General features: G+C 38.6%; 1 protein-coding gene across 1 annotated transcript; it reads left to right on the top strand.

The window, feature by feature from the left end:
• Positions 1 to 4,144: 4,144 nt before the first annotated feature.
• LOC126355050 (translocon-associated protein subunit alpha) lies at positions 4,145 to 14,062 on the top strand. Its single transcript, XM_050005203.1, has 5 exons — positions 4,145 to 4,395; positions 5,204 to 5,398; positions 5,519 to 5,778; positions 12,701 to 12,959; positions 13,047 to 14,062. Exons 1-5 carry the CDS (start codon positions 4,335 to 4,337, stop codon positions 13,118 to 13,120), a joined length of 849 nt encoding a protein of 282 aa, XP_049861160.1. The 5' UTR covers positions 4,145 to 4,334; the 3' UTR covers positions 13,121 to 14,062.
• The last annotated feature ends 1,514 nt before the right edge of the window (positions 14,063 to 15,576 follow it).

Consider the following 15,576-nt stretch of genomic DNA (forward strand, 5'->3'; position numbering starts at 1 on the left):
TAATTATCTGAACTGTTTCTTATTTAAATTGTTTTGTTAATTAAATTGCATTGTGTATTATTGAGAAAGAGCGGGAAACCGCGCATAGATACATTTTGAGAAAGAGCGGGAAACAGCGCGCAGTAATACATCTGTAATGGTAGCAGGGATTGTCTGCACCAAAAACCATTGTTGGCGGCGAGACCGCACTTTTGTAGCATTGAGCGTTGGAAGCGAGCAGTTGCGAGTAAGATGTGAGACGAGGCAGTCGTAGCTAGCGAGACATGAGAGGAGGTCGCTGTAAGCGAGGTATGAATTAACACTTTGAAAGAAGCGGTGTGCTCGCCAGCCACTCGCTATATGTAGCGCAATGCTAGTTTTTAAGAATTTTTGTAAAGAACTATGCCCCTTGTAATTGTTTGTCAAGATCGTTCTCAGAATATAGTTAACTTCTACCAGATTAAATGCATTAAGAATTTTCTATCCCAAAATCATTCACGTAAATGGTTTACGGAATTTATTGTTATCTTAAAAGAAAAGTCTAAACTGAGCTTCAGCTTTTATCAAATCTAAATTAACTTCAACTTAAAGAATTCCAGTCACAAAGTATTATGAAACTCCACCAGCAGCTTATAATTATGTTAAAGAGAAGTAAGTATATTCATTCCACAGTTTGCTGTAGCAGTCAGATGGCGATCCAGTATAAATAATTAAAGGTAAGAATCAGTCTTAATAATTTCAGGTAACGACTGAGGGCCACGGCGACAACACATTTTATGTTTCGTCGTAATAATCAGCAGGTAGTCTTGACAGAGCAGCAGTTAAAAGATTTTAAGAGACGCAGCGTTCAGTCAGCAAGCAAACGTACATCCTATATTAGACGGGAAGGTTTCAGCGTCTCGCTATCGTGGGGTGCTTCATGACTATGAGTTCCCTTGCCTCTTACTTTCTTGGGGTGCTTAATTATTGTGAGCCCCTTGCTTCTCACTATCTCTGGGTGCTTGATTACTGTGAGTCCCGTTGCGTCTGACAAGTCTTTCAGTGCAGCAAATGTTCGAAATGTTGTTCGTTGTTTCTAATGTACATTGCAGCTCTGTGTCTGAATCACAATCCGACATGTATTAGTGTCTCTACACTAATGTCTGCACATTCATTGTGAATTTGCTGCCACATATTTTTGAGGGTTGTTGGTACATAAATGTAAACTCTCTCTTTTAGCCATCCCCACAGGACAAAATCGACAGAAGTCAAGTCGGATGAACATATGGGCCACATTTGAGGACCTCCTCGTCCAATCCATCGACCCACGTAGTTTCGAATCGAAACATCTCGAGCTAGTCGTGAATAATGCACTGGGCATTCATCGTGTTGAAACCACATGCCCAGTCTCGTTTGAAATGGAACATCGTCCATTAGTACGCGTGAAACACTATCCAGAATGTCGCTGCACATTTGATCAGTCAGGTTATCTCTTATGAAGTATAGGCCAATCACCTGCCTTACCCAACGGGGTACTCCATGGACCAATAATGCATATTATGTCTATTCACTTGACCACGATTCGTAAAATGTGATTCATTGGAGAAAAGTATCTGTGAAATGAAATTATCATTGACTGCCAGTTGTTCCCGTATCCAATTGTAGAAACTCAGGCGATTGTGAAGTCGTCACTGTCCAGTTCTTGACGCAGCGATAAATGAAAGGGAAGACATTTGGGTGCACGTAGGATGTGTAGAACATTTCTTTGCGAAATTTCTGAACCTCGCGAATTTTGCCGAGAACTAATGCCAGGATTTGCAGCAGTCGCAGCTAAAGCATTCACTGCGTTATTTTCGTTAGTCAAAGGCCGCTGTCGGACTCTTTCTTTAGGTTTAACACTACCTGTTTTAGTAAACAGGTGGACAACACTGCGAAACAGCGTTGCAGGGAACATTCCTGATGGGGAACAGAATAGCATACTTTTGTCGAGGTCCGTCAACATATATATATATATATATATATATATATATATATATATATATATATATATATATATATATATATATATACGTTTCAGGCAGTACCGTTTTGCAACAACTATCACCTCATTTCCATGTTTCTGATTAAGCGCCATAGACGAATGGAAAAACTAATGGAAGCCGACCATGGGGAAGATCAGTTTGGATTCCGTAGAAACACTGGAACACATGAGGCAATACTGCTCTTACGACTTATCTTAGAAGAAAGGTTAAGGAAAGGCAAACCTACATTTCTAGCATTTGTAGACTTAGAGAAAGCTTTTGACAATGTTGACTGGAATACTCTCTTTCAAATTCTAAAGGTGGCAGGGGTAAAATACAGGGAGCGAAAGGCTATTTACAATTTGTACAGAAACCAGATGGCAGTTATAAGAGTCGAGGGACATGAAAGGGAAGCAGTGGTCGGGAAGGGAGTAAGACAGGATTGTAGCCTCTCCCCGATTTTATTCAATCTGTATATTGAGCAAGCAGTAAAGGAAACAAAAGAAAAATTCGGAGTAGGTAATAAAATCCATGGAAAAGAAATAAAAAATTTGAGGTTTGCCGATGACATTGTAATTCTGTCAGAGACAGCAAAGGACTTGGAAGAGCAGTTGAATGGAATGGACAGTGTCTTGAAAGGAGGATATAAGATGAACATCAACAAAAGCAAAACGAGGATAATGGAATGTAGTCGAATTAAGTCGGGTGATGCTGAGGGAATTAGATTAGGAAATGAGGCACTTAAAATAGTAAAGGAGTTTTGCTATTTGGGGAGCAAAATAACTGATGATGGTCAAAGTAGAGAGGATATAAAATGTAGACTGGCAATGGCAAGGAAAGCGTTTCTGAAGAAGATGAATTTGTTAACATCGAGTATAGATTTAAGTGTCAGGAAGTCATTTATGAAAGTATTTGTATGGAGTGTAGCCATGTATGGAAGTGAAACATGGACGATAAATAGTTTGGACAAGAAGAGAATAGAAGCTTTCGAAATGTGGTGCTACAGAAGAATGCTGAACATTAGCTGGGTAGATCGCATAACTAATGAGGAAGTATTGAATAGGATTGAGGAGCAGAGAAGTTTGTAGCACTACTTCACTAAAAGAAGGGATCGGTTGGTAGGACATGTTCTGAGGCATCAAGGGATCACCAATTTGGTATTGGAGGGCAGCGTGGAGGGTAAAAATCGTAGAGGGAGACCAAGAGAGGAATACACCAAGCAAATTCAGAAGGATATAGGTTGCAGTAGGTACTGGGAGATGAAGAAGCTTGCACAGGATAGAGTAGCATGGAGAGCTGCATCAAACCAGTCTCAGGACTGAAGACCGCAACAACAACAACATCATGAAATGAAAGAAACGTTTCACACAAAAGTTACATATTTTTTCATGGAGAGTTCAAAGTCACCCCCCCTCCCCTCCCGCCCCCGGGGGTGGTGCAGGGAGGCCGACCGTTATATTAATGGATGTCCCTATGCAAGGTGAACAACGTTTACTAACACTTTTTTTTAACCGATGTGTATTTCGTTAAATATTCCGACAAACAGTTCGAAATGCCTCATCCTGTATATAGCAGAGATGATGTAGATCAAAAATTCAACAAGGAACACTGTAGAACACCTGATTCATCATAGGACGATGTAGACACACCATATGTATAATTCTCTTCACACCTTCTTGTTGGTTATATGCTTCACTATGTTTTTGGTAATTTAGTACGAAAAACACAAATTATGACAATATACATCTATTACATTGGAAGCCAAACATTTCATCGTTCTTCTTACACTTTTTTTTCTGGACTCAACACACTCTCGTCCCCCACTCAACGCCATCTTTCTGTCTTTAGGCATGGCAGCTGCTTGCCAGCGCCGCAGAAGCCGTTGCAAGAGAAGTGTAGGAGATACGTGATTGTTTGTCATAGACTGTGGAGGTTCTGTATTTAGAATGACTCAAGAAATAAATAGACGTTACAATCAATGAACAATAATTTCGTACGTGTAGCTTATTTAGCGCTTTGGATCAGATAAGAAGTGTTTGTCTCAAATTCTTATTCAAGGACCACTGTATTACATTAAAGCATTAAATAACAAACAAAATATTACTGTTAATAATTTAGCATTTGCACTATGCTCTACTGAAGCTCAGCTGTTACAGAGACTGTAGGTCGCAGAGAGATTGCTACAGTGTTATCTGTGACTGCCAGCTGTTCTACTTTCAGAGACTTCCACGTTTGTTGCCGTGGTCTACCCATAATCCTTTTCGTCAAACATAAGAAAACCGTGCGGCAGGGGAACACATGTGCTAATATTAGTTTCAGCAGTGCGAGTGTGTAAGTGGACGTTTTGCATATAAGATGAAGAGCATATTGTTTCTATTGCTGGTGCTGCCAGCTGTTATTTTCTTCGTGGACAATGGTACGTAAATACAGAATTACTGCAGCATTAAGTTTTACAAGTGTATGACCAAGTATAGAGGATTGTCAGATTTGGAAGTTAATTGCTAACTTTGTATTATCTGGTAAACTTAAGTCACATGAATTCTATTCAGCGACATACTGCGTTAGCGTTTTCATTTTATTATACTGTGAAGCGGCAGCGATGCCTATTTTTATGTAGAAAAAATTCTAGAGAACTAACATATGTCAAGACAAACAACGAGAATCTAAGTAATGAACCAACCACAAACTGGAGCTCAGGGTGACTATGAAGACACTCTTTCTATTGCAAAGTGTACCAATAAATTTATTGCACAATAGTATCACACCATTAATCGTTTATCACAATCCATGAATCCCAGCAGATAAAGATTAGACAGTAAACGGGTGTAGAATTCCAGCTTAGTTACTGTAACGTTTCTAGTGAAAAAATATATTTTCTTATTAGAACTAGAAATGCACGTTGTTAATACTTTTAGAACTGTGATTTTAATTTTGTTGTAATGTGAAAGTGTAGTTTATGTTGGAAAGAAAAAATTGTAAAGAATTCGTAATGTCTTGCTGTCCCTCACTTCTGCCCTTATCACAGATTAAATTATGCATTGTGTGTAAAGTTGGTGACATACTTTTGTTGTATCAGTACAAATACACTACAATTCTGCATATTTTAAGGATTGGCAGTATTTCAAATACACACTCAAAAATAAGATAATGGTGGTAAAGTAATTCCTATGTTTTCAGTGAAGGTACATGCATAATATTGTTTTCAAAAAATTCTTGGTATACAGGAAGTCACATAATGGTTGCTGCTGAAGATGACGATGCAGATGATGAAATAGTTGATGTGGAAGGTGATGGCGATGAAACTTCTGTGACTGATGAAGGCAGCGAAGATGATGAAGCATCACCTAGTACATCTCCTGATGCAGACACGGTGATACTATTCACAAAGCCAGCATCTGCAGGCTCTGGAGCAAATCTCGGTACAAAATGCCATATTTATATTTACAGTTGTATTTGCATTTAGTGCTAGTAAATAAATAATAAGATCGGCTAGTAATGTATATTTATAGTATTTAGTCTAAGTACAAGTTTCTTTACAGAGCTCCCAGCTGGAAATATTGTAGAATTTTTAGTTGGTTTCACAAACAAGGGAAACCAGGACTTCATTTTGGAAACGTTAGAGGCATCTTTTCGCTACCCAATGGATTTTAGTTTCTACATTCAGAATTTCTCAACTGTGGCTTATAATCGTATTGTCAAGCCAAGTCATCAAGCAACGTTGTTTTATTCATTCATCCCTGCTGAAGCATTTGCTGGAAGGCCATTTGGTCTGAATATCAATTTGAATTACAGGGATCTGGTAAGTCCACTACTTAGAAATTTTTTAGCATGATATATGTATTCTATGTATGTGTATTAAATGAGTTGTGATTTCAGATGCATTATACAGTAAAAGTTACGTAGTGGACCCCCTCCCTCCCCCCTTTTGTTTTCAATAAGGTGTGGATGTAAACATTGGGTTCCCTACTGGTCAGTTTTAAAAATCACAAGCAGATTTTATTAATTCACATTTGTTGCCTTTGTCAACTCGCAATTCTCACCTTCCAATCTAACCTGGAGACATTGGGCTGCGCTACAGATCGGCCTGTTCCCACAGCAGAGATTTCATGAGAGGAAGGGGTGGGTCCAATACGTAGTTTTGGCTGCATTATTTGTTACTCATACTGACCTTAATTTTGGAAGTGCACAGAGTACGGTGTCCTAAAACAGGAACAACTAAAATTGTCAAAAAAATGGTAGACCCAATCTGTCTAGGAGAAAAATAATTTTGGCACATAGCACTTTGACATTGATGACAAATGTGCGTAAAATTACATCTACCAAAATTTTATCTACCAAATTTGAAACATATACAGAAAATACCACTCAGTTTGCTGGATTATTCATTGACACATTCATCATAGAGATAATTATGAAGTGGTCAGTACAATTTTTAAATAAGATACTTTGTTATAAATCACAATACTGCTGATTCCTAAAAGTGTTCACTAAATTATGCTGTTCAAAGTCTTATGGAATACGGAGTTAATTCAGTGGCAAAGAAGCAATCTGAAACACTGTCTAAATCATAAATTGTGGGCCTCGCCTGCAAAGTATGACCACTAGCTTTGGAGACTAAAAACGTAATTTGAGGTCACAGCATCCTGTTCAAATGCATCCTGACAAAGTTCAGATACTGCCACTGGTGTAATCTTGAGCTGGGTCACATTTCTGAAGGTGTTGTACTGCCTAAGTTGAATCTAATGACTCTGAAGGTAGTAGTGTAATTTGTCCTTAGCAAGTTCTGAAATTTCCTCATTCAGAGGATGACAACTTTTTCATAAAGTGCATTTATTACCCAATGTCTCCGGTAATAGCATCAAAACACCACAAAAAATCGATTGCTTCAGAAGAAATGCCTCTCCATAGAATAGGCCAAGGGCTAAAGACTCAATAAGCTATACTTCTGACAGAAGCTGTAGCAAGTACATTAAAGAGAGAGACTGATTACAACTCTGGCATCTCTTTGAAGAATAACACTTTGAATGATGTTGAGCCCTGTGAAGAGCCCACACCGGATTTGGTTTCAGCATATATACATGGAGACTTTCTTTGTTACAATTTAAGGCAAATAGAGGAATTCATATTTCTGTAGATACCCCTGCACCATACAAAAAGTAGCCTACTGAAGGATGACCTAGAAGTTGTGGCTCTAGAGCCTGTGGACAAGTATAAATAGCTTTTGAATGGAAAAAAGACAGTTATCTTATTAATAAGTGATATGATGTGGAAATTGACAGTTCCTGGTGTAGCTACTGGGGTGGGACACATTAGGTGAGGAATCTGCTTCATATTTAATGATCTTGTTGATCCTCAAGGATGGGGAAAAAAGACAGTTCTTCCCTTTTGCAGATATCTTGTGTGTCAGTGTCATATTTTAAACGGTAACTGTTTACATTTAATTAATATTTGAAAAGTGGGTAAAAAAATTGCATGTTCATTAAAATATCACACATATATAATACTTAAAAGTTTCTGTTCAGTAGAAAGTGCAATTACTTTTCCTGGATTACTTCTGCGGTTTTAAATAATTAAGTACAATGTCCTCAAGTTTTACATCCTAACACATACACTGATAAGCCAAACATGTCGACCACTGCTAAACATGATGTGAAATGCATCCTGGTGGTGTTGCAGACACGTGATGCAGAAAGGGAAGAGTGTAAGTGGAACACACGAATGGGCAGTCATTATAGTTAAGATACGGGCTGCAAATGCAAAATCCATCAGTAAATGTTTTTTGACAAATGGCACATTGTTTTAACATGGTGTCTGGAAACGAGAATCTTGGATATGGCACAGGGAAATAACGATCAGGCTGCATGGTACTGTACAACCACATCTCATAGCAAAACATAGTAGTTGGGAGGATCCCTCACACTGTAATCCATGACAGGCAGTGACCTGGGGCTGATCTGACAAGAGTACAATGTTGGTGCGGGCACAAGTGTTTCGGGATCCACCATTGTTGAACATGGAGCTCGGCATGCCTAGATGATTCTTTGTTGACCCATCATTGTCAGTTATGATAGCAGTGGTCACGTTGTCTCAGTTTTCCCCATGGATCAATAGACATGTGTTGTCTGTCGAATGAATTGTGTTTCTTGTTAAACCAGGTGGTTGGTTGAATCCAGGTGAGTGGCTGCACGAAACATGCACCTCACCACAGGTACAGGCTGGTGAGGGCATAATTATTCCAAGGCGCTCTTGGAGTTGTGCTTCCATGGGATCTGTGGTGGTAATCAAAGGCATCATGACAGCAGTGAACTATGTGAACACTATTTGGACTACCTGCATCACTTCATGCTTTGTCTCCCCCTATGGCAGTGACATCATCCAGCGGGGTAACTGTCTATGTTGTAAGGTCAGAATTGTGCTGCAGTGGTTTTGAGGGACATTTATAGCGAACTGACACTCGTGTCTCAGCCAGCAAACATGACTGATCAGCACCCATTGGAACACGTATTGAGTACCAACTGCATGCCCGCAAACTACCATCCTTTAATTTGCCGGAATTGCTTGGCCTGTGCATAGGCATTTGGTGTCACATACTTCTGGAATCTTGTCACAGACTTACAGAATCCATGAGGAATGGAACCTGTTGTGCTGTGCTTGAAAAGTGGATTAACATGCTTTTAAACAGGTGGTCATAATATTTTGGCTCATCAGCATACATTTTTTCTTAAGATATTCCTTTTCTTAAAAATATATATAATTTTTGTGTTTTGCATCATATTTAGGTCACTTCACCCTTGCCTTTAAAACAGATTTACAGTTTTAGTCTTCATGAATTGGCAGATTGTCATTTGTATTCAAAGCTTCTGATACTGTTATTTTGTCTTGGGTTGGAATGAATGTACTGATGAAATCACACGTCTTCCTTTTTTGGAAGGAAGGGGAGGGGGGATATAGAATATATGTGACACAAAGGAAATGTCAAAACTGGAAGCAGATTAAGTGGCCTTTTCAACTTTCAGGATTTTTATTGCTCTTAATTGTCACTTAATTGCAAAATAGCTACTACTTTGCTCATGTGAACTTGGTGTGGAAGCAAACTGTCAATCTGGATACCATATCAGATTAGACTGGATAATTGCGCTGGCTTTAAGAAACCTCTTGCTTGTCTTTAATTATCTCATATGAAGTAACACGACAAATATGGAACTTCTCTTCAGTCAAATGATGACAATTTGATGGTTACCAAATATTGTGTAAGACATCCATTCAAAGTGAGAATAGAGGTGGTTATTTGCTTGAGCTACTTTTTCCATTAAAACGGAGCATTCCTGTCAGTTGGTCCTGTTCATTTGCATGAATAATAATTTGGCAAGTGTTAAGTTTACATTAGATTTTCTCCCAAATAAAGAAATAAGACATATTTGTAATAATGGGAGGAATCTACTAATAGTGGATATTGGCTTTGACCTAGATGATGATGATGATGATGATGATGATGATGATGATGATGATGATGATGATGATGATGATGATCATGATGATAACATACAGACAGACAGAGCAGAGCACAGACAACATTTATTTTACAGAATTGTTGTGGCTATTGTGGCCACTTACATATTGCGTTTTGACTTCTGTCGCAGGATCTTCAGCCATGTGTTTAAATTTTTTCTGATTATTTGCTGGCATAAGTGGCTGGCATTGTCAAAAGTTCACCCTCCATTTCAGATGGTAATCAGGGTGAACCTTTGAAATGCAGACTCATGTTGTCAGTGTCGGGAAAATTGTTAAACATTGGCTGAAGATCCTGAGACAGAAGCCAAAAGGCAGTGTGTATATATTTGTTTTGGTTGTGTGTTAAGGATTGTTAATTGTGATTACAGACCAATCCGTGATGTAGCCTGACTTCTAAGTTAGGTTGGAAAGTGACACTTTGGTTGTGAAGCTGTAAAGCCAGTATCATCTGAATAATGGAATTCTTATTGTGTTGTGTGTTTTATTTATATTGGACAGATGCTAATCCATGTCTTAACACATCTAGGAATGAATTACTTGGTACTGAAGTGACCTGTAGAGAATGAGACAGAGATTGGAATATGTACAACAGATAAAGTATGTTTGGTGCAAGTGCTACTGTGAGACAGTTCGTCATAGATGAAGTCATGATACACATCAAACAAGGCAGATTATTAATTATTGGAAAAAAGTGAGGCACAGGAGATAGAATGTCATTTTTGTTTGGGTGTAAAGGCTTTTTGCAGATTGCCATGTGACTCCTCTGCTACTAACAGAGGCTTCAAAATAAACTGTTTTGTTATTAATGCCAACAGTCTTACTTTGTCAGTGGAATGTGATGCCTAGAAAATTATGTAATGTTTATGGCTCATCTGTGTCAAAGGTGTTTCTATGTACTGCCACATTCCGTTCTTGTAAATATTAATAAATAAAGATGTAGGGCTGCTTTCAAATTCTGGAAGTCGACACATGTAAAACTGATACGTTATCACTTCATTACGCCAAAGTCTATAAACAATGGCAAGTAGGTGGCTGAAAAGCCCCTGTACCAGTGCTGAAGGTTCACTTGTAAATTTGAGGCTTAATCAAAAAGCTGTTTGGCGAGGAAAAAGGTGACCTTAAGGTCTCCATTATGTAGTTATTCAGTAGACTGTTAGTATGAATTACGCAGTAAGAGGCCTGTGCCCCATAGTTTATGGCACCCATCGAGCTACATTGGGTGAGCTGAGCTGTTGACTTGAGAGGACTCCTCTTATCATTCAACCATCTAAGTTTTCCACAGTTTGCGTAAGGCAAATTACTGGTTCACTGCATTAATAAGGACATAGCTAATTTTCTTCCACGTTCTTCCACATTCTTCCATAATCCTCTCTCATGTGCTGTGATGTTGACCAGCTTTGTTCCTCTGTTTAGAGAAGCCATCGAAGTACTTAAATATTTCAACCAGGTGCTTCTGTAAGATTTGGATATCTACACATGTAATTATACATAGTTGCAGTGTTTTGAGAGCAAGTGCCTTAATATTTTTCTGCTCCCACATACCATACAGAATATTCAAAGGGTGTTGATATGACCTGAAATAGTGAAGAATGCATTGGAAGCCCATACTAGTAATTTTTTGTGGATGTCTCCTAAGTTGTGATAGGTAGTTGTTTCTTGAGTGAGACGTCTGCCTCTTTAGCCCTAATATTAACATGAACAGAATAGAAAATCACAAGTTGGATGCTGTCTGGTGGTGTGTGGGCATGTGACATGGTAAAAAAGTGGAGCATACATGGAGGGGGCCACCTTGGGGAAGATGTGGGCTGAAAATGGGGAAACCTGTTGAGATATGTGACTTGGACAAAGGGTGGGTCATTATTATGCAAAGCTTGTGAAAGAGCATTTGTAAAGTGGTGAAGCTGAACAAATGTTCACATGCTACTGTCAGTAGCATCTACAGAAAAATGTTAAGACAGTGAAACTGTTACTGGGTGCTGAATGCTTTGACATCCACATCTCTTTACAGGACATGGAGTTCAGAAGCTTGTCTGCTCTGTAAAGTAAGACAGATGATGATCTGTAGCATCTCTGCTGAAAAAGCACAACACTGGTGCACGCACAAGTATTTCAGAGAGTATTCTACATTGTAGAACAGAGAGCTCTACAGGAGACCACCCTTGTGTGTTCACGTGTTGCCTCACGACATCATCAATAAAGATTGCAGGGATCATTGGGATTTGACCGTCAATCAGTGAAAATGTGTTGATTCTTTGGGCAAATAAAGTTTTCACTACACTAGGTTGCTGATTGTCACTACACACTGTCATCAAGGTGAACAGCGGCTCACAATGTGCAGCGCGCCACGGATGCAGCCTCTTGGAAGGAGTGGTATGCTGTGGGAGACGTGGTTGCATGGGACCTGTAGTACCAATAGAGGACACACTAACAGCTGTGAACCGCCTGCATTCCTACATGCTCGATGTCTTTCCCGGTATTGATGTCCACTTTTAGCAATATAATTGTCCATGTCGCAGAGCCAGAACCGAACTACAGGGGTTTTAGGAGCTCTATAGTGAACTCAAATTGACGTCTCGTCAACCATATTCTCTTGATGAAAATCCTGTGGAACCTGTCTGGGTCAGTACCAGGCACCGTCAAAGTGTACGCAGATCAGCAGTCCATTATTTATGCGAATTATATGACCCATGCATAGACATTAAATGCCACGCCCCTCCACAAACCTACCATCAAACTGTCAGATCCCTGATCTACATCTACACTCTGCAAACTACCTTGAAGTGCATGGCAGAGGGTACATCAGATTGTACCAGGTATTAGATCTTCCTGTTCCATTCATGTATAGAGTGTGGGCATAAGGATTGTTTGAATGCCGCTGTGTGTGTGTGTGTGTGTGTGTGTGTGTGTGTGTGTGTGTGTGTGTGTGTGTGTGTGTGTCGAAATGGATTAAACAAACCTGCGACCATTAGTGCTGCCCTTCTCTGTATGTGTTCAATGTCCCTTTAGTCCTCTCTGGTGTAGCTTCCACACACTTGAACAGTATTAAATACATTAAATATTCAAAAACCGATACACACAATCAGTGATGTAATCCATTCCAAAGATGGACAAACTATCTGTTAAGTAGGTGATTATAATGTTTTGATTCATCAGTGTATATGGGCTTTAGCCTATGTCTGTGACAGTAATTGCAACACTTTTACTTACAGACCGGAAATGTCTTCCAAGAGGCTGTTTATAATGAGACCATACAGGTAGTGGAGTTGGAGGAAGGGCTTGATGGGGAAACGTTTTTCTTGTATGTCTTCCTCGCTGCCTGTGTTGTGCTTCTGCTTGTTATTGGACAGCAGTTTCTGTATTCTGTTGGTCGCAAACGTGTTGGAAAGAAGCCAGTTATTGAGAAAGGTACTTCAAATCCTAATGATGTGGACTATGACTGGTTACCAAGAGAAACACTTAACAGCATCAGTAAGTACTACATTGCTTTGAGAAGGTACTAATTTGATGGAGGTTAAGCATTGGACTATTGAAATTAAACTTCCAATTTTCTTACAGGAAAGTCACCTCGGGTTCCAAAACAGAGTCCAAGAATGAGGAAAGCTAAGAGATCTGCTGGATTTGATGACTGAAATGTTTTTGAGGGGAATGGGAGAGAGGATGATGTGGATATGCTGCTCAGGTGCTTGACCACCATCAGGAAATAATTTGTCAATACAATGTATTGGTTATCTTAAGAATTTTTTTTTTTTAAAGACACTGTTCCTGTTTTCATGTGCGTTCTAGATTATAAATCTCATTCATCTCTCATGCTGTTAGCATCTCACACGTCATATTCCATTACATGTTTGTACTTTGGTATGAAAAGAAGTTGGAATTGTTTGAAAAGTATCAGTAAACAACTTTATAGGGAAAAGAATTAACAATCTTCTTTGTGGTTGCACTAGAACGAACTCGTGGATGAATACAAAATTACCTCTTAGTGTATTCTTGGCATGAAATTTGGTTTGAAATTTGTTAATGTAATATCTTTTGATATATTCCTGTATTTAATTACTAAACCTGGAGTCAATACAAATACGTATGTCCTGCGTACTTTTGGAGACAAGTAACAATATTTTCTATCTTGATATTTAATTGATATTTTACGCATTGATATGTTCTTGCACTTGGTATGGCATACATAGCAGGTGAATCTGTGTAACCACTAGTTCTTTATTTTTTAACTGAGTAGTAGTTTTTGGTGAAGGGCATGTCATGCTAGTTAAGTCGCATACATTTTTTCAAGCTGGTATACCTGAACTGTAGAAGAAAACTCATATTTATATAGACTGTTTTGTGAATGTAAGGAAGAGGAAGTTGTCATTTTGTGATATTTTAATGTATTGGAGTGTTTCATTGTTTTTTTAATTTATGACATTCCATTTTTTATGCTAGACATTGTGTGAATTGAACATTCTTAAAACATTTTAGTGCAATATTGCCTCCACTCTTATTGGAATGACATTGAATTGAAATTGACATTTGTGGATGGTGCTTCAGGCAAATAAATCTTGTTGGATGGTTGTTTGATATTTGTTGTCTTTTATGCTTCAGTTCAGACTAAGACCAGAAATATACAGTTGAATTTTGAACATAGTGGAGTAAGGTTGTGAAGAGAATCTGACTAAAAGTTGACTTTATTGGTGATAAAGTTAACTACGGGCTGTCAGAAAAGATTACTGACATACTGGATTGAGGCCATCAGCATCTAGAATGATGTGCACAGCTTATTAGCCATGTAACAAACTGAAGAAATTAAAAGTGATAGAAGAAATGGAAAGAATTCAAGATGTGGAGAAGCAGACATAAGATGTTGATAGTATTTAACTGTTTCCAGCTCCACAAATCCACTTTTGTCCAGTCTTCAGCTCATTTTTGCCTTGCCTCCTATTTACCTGTCAGCTGCATGTCTAGAGGATTTTCTCTACCCTATGCTCACTAAAATTTCTTGCTGAGTATACGTATCTAGAGACACTTGAGACCTCGGTACATTTGTCACAAAACATTCCTCATGAGACATTCTTGAATCCAAACATACTTATGTCATGATTCTGTAACAGAGCTAAATTTCTCAGCAACACTGTTTTATAAATATTGTCAGTGTTGTTTAAAATGGCTCTGAGCACTATGGGACTTAACATCTGTGGTCATTAGTCCCCTAGAACTTAAAACTACTTAAACCTAACTAACTTAAGGACATCACACACATCCATGCCCGAAGCAGGATTCGAACCTGCGACCGTAGCAGTCACGCGGCTCCGGACTGAGCGCCCGAACCGCGAGACCCCAGCGGCCGGCCCAGTGTTTTTCTTACAGAAAACTTGTAAGTGTTGTGGCCAAACAATTGATTTTGTTATGGTTGCAATATGAACCTGAGTGCCTAGCATGTTTCATTGTACAATATTTTACCATCATGGTATTTGGTATAAGTATAGTCTTTTGAGGAGAAAGTGATGAAGTGCATTGAGCATTTGCCTACAGCAGCTAGACTGGGATGAAGTGTGTAAGGAACCCGATGCAAACTTGAAATATAACTTATTTCACAATACGTTTTTAAGGGTATTTGAAAATTGTTTTCCCAAGAAAATAGTTAAACATAATTCCAAGAAAACATATAAAAAACCTTGGCTAACTAAAGGAATAAGAATATCTTGCAACCGCAAAAGAGAACTGTATCTAACAGCAAGAGGGAGTACTGACCCCGAAATTGTTCAATATTATAAAAACTATTGTGCGGTACTAAGAAAAGTTATTAAAAAGTCCAGAAGCATGTGTATCATGTCTGAGATCAGTAACTCTGATAATAAAATTAAAGCAATTTGGAATATTATTGAAAGGGAAACAGGGCAACCAAGAGCACAGGAAGACTTTAGTGTAATAAAACTGAATGACAAGTGCACTAACAAACAATCAGAAATTGAAAATATTTTGAATAATCATTTTTTAAATGTTGTGGAGAAAATAGGATCTAGATCTTCACTAGAAGAGGCAAGGCTATTAATAGAAGAGGCCATACCTGCGCAGTTTGAAACAACTGTAATTCCAC

The sequence above is a fragment of the Schistocerca gregaria genome, chromosome 3 (assembly GCF_023897955.1).
Source record: "Schistocerca gregaria isolate iqSchGreg1 chromosome 3, iqSchGreg1.2, whole genome shotgun sequence".
NCBI lineage: Eukaryota > Metazoa > Arthropoda > Insecta > Orthoptera > Acrididae > Schistocerca > Schistocerca gregaria.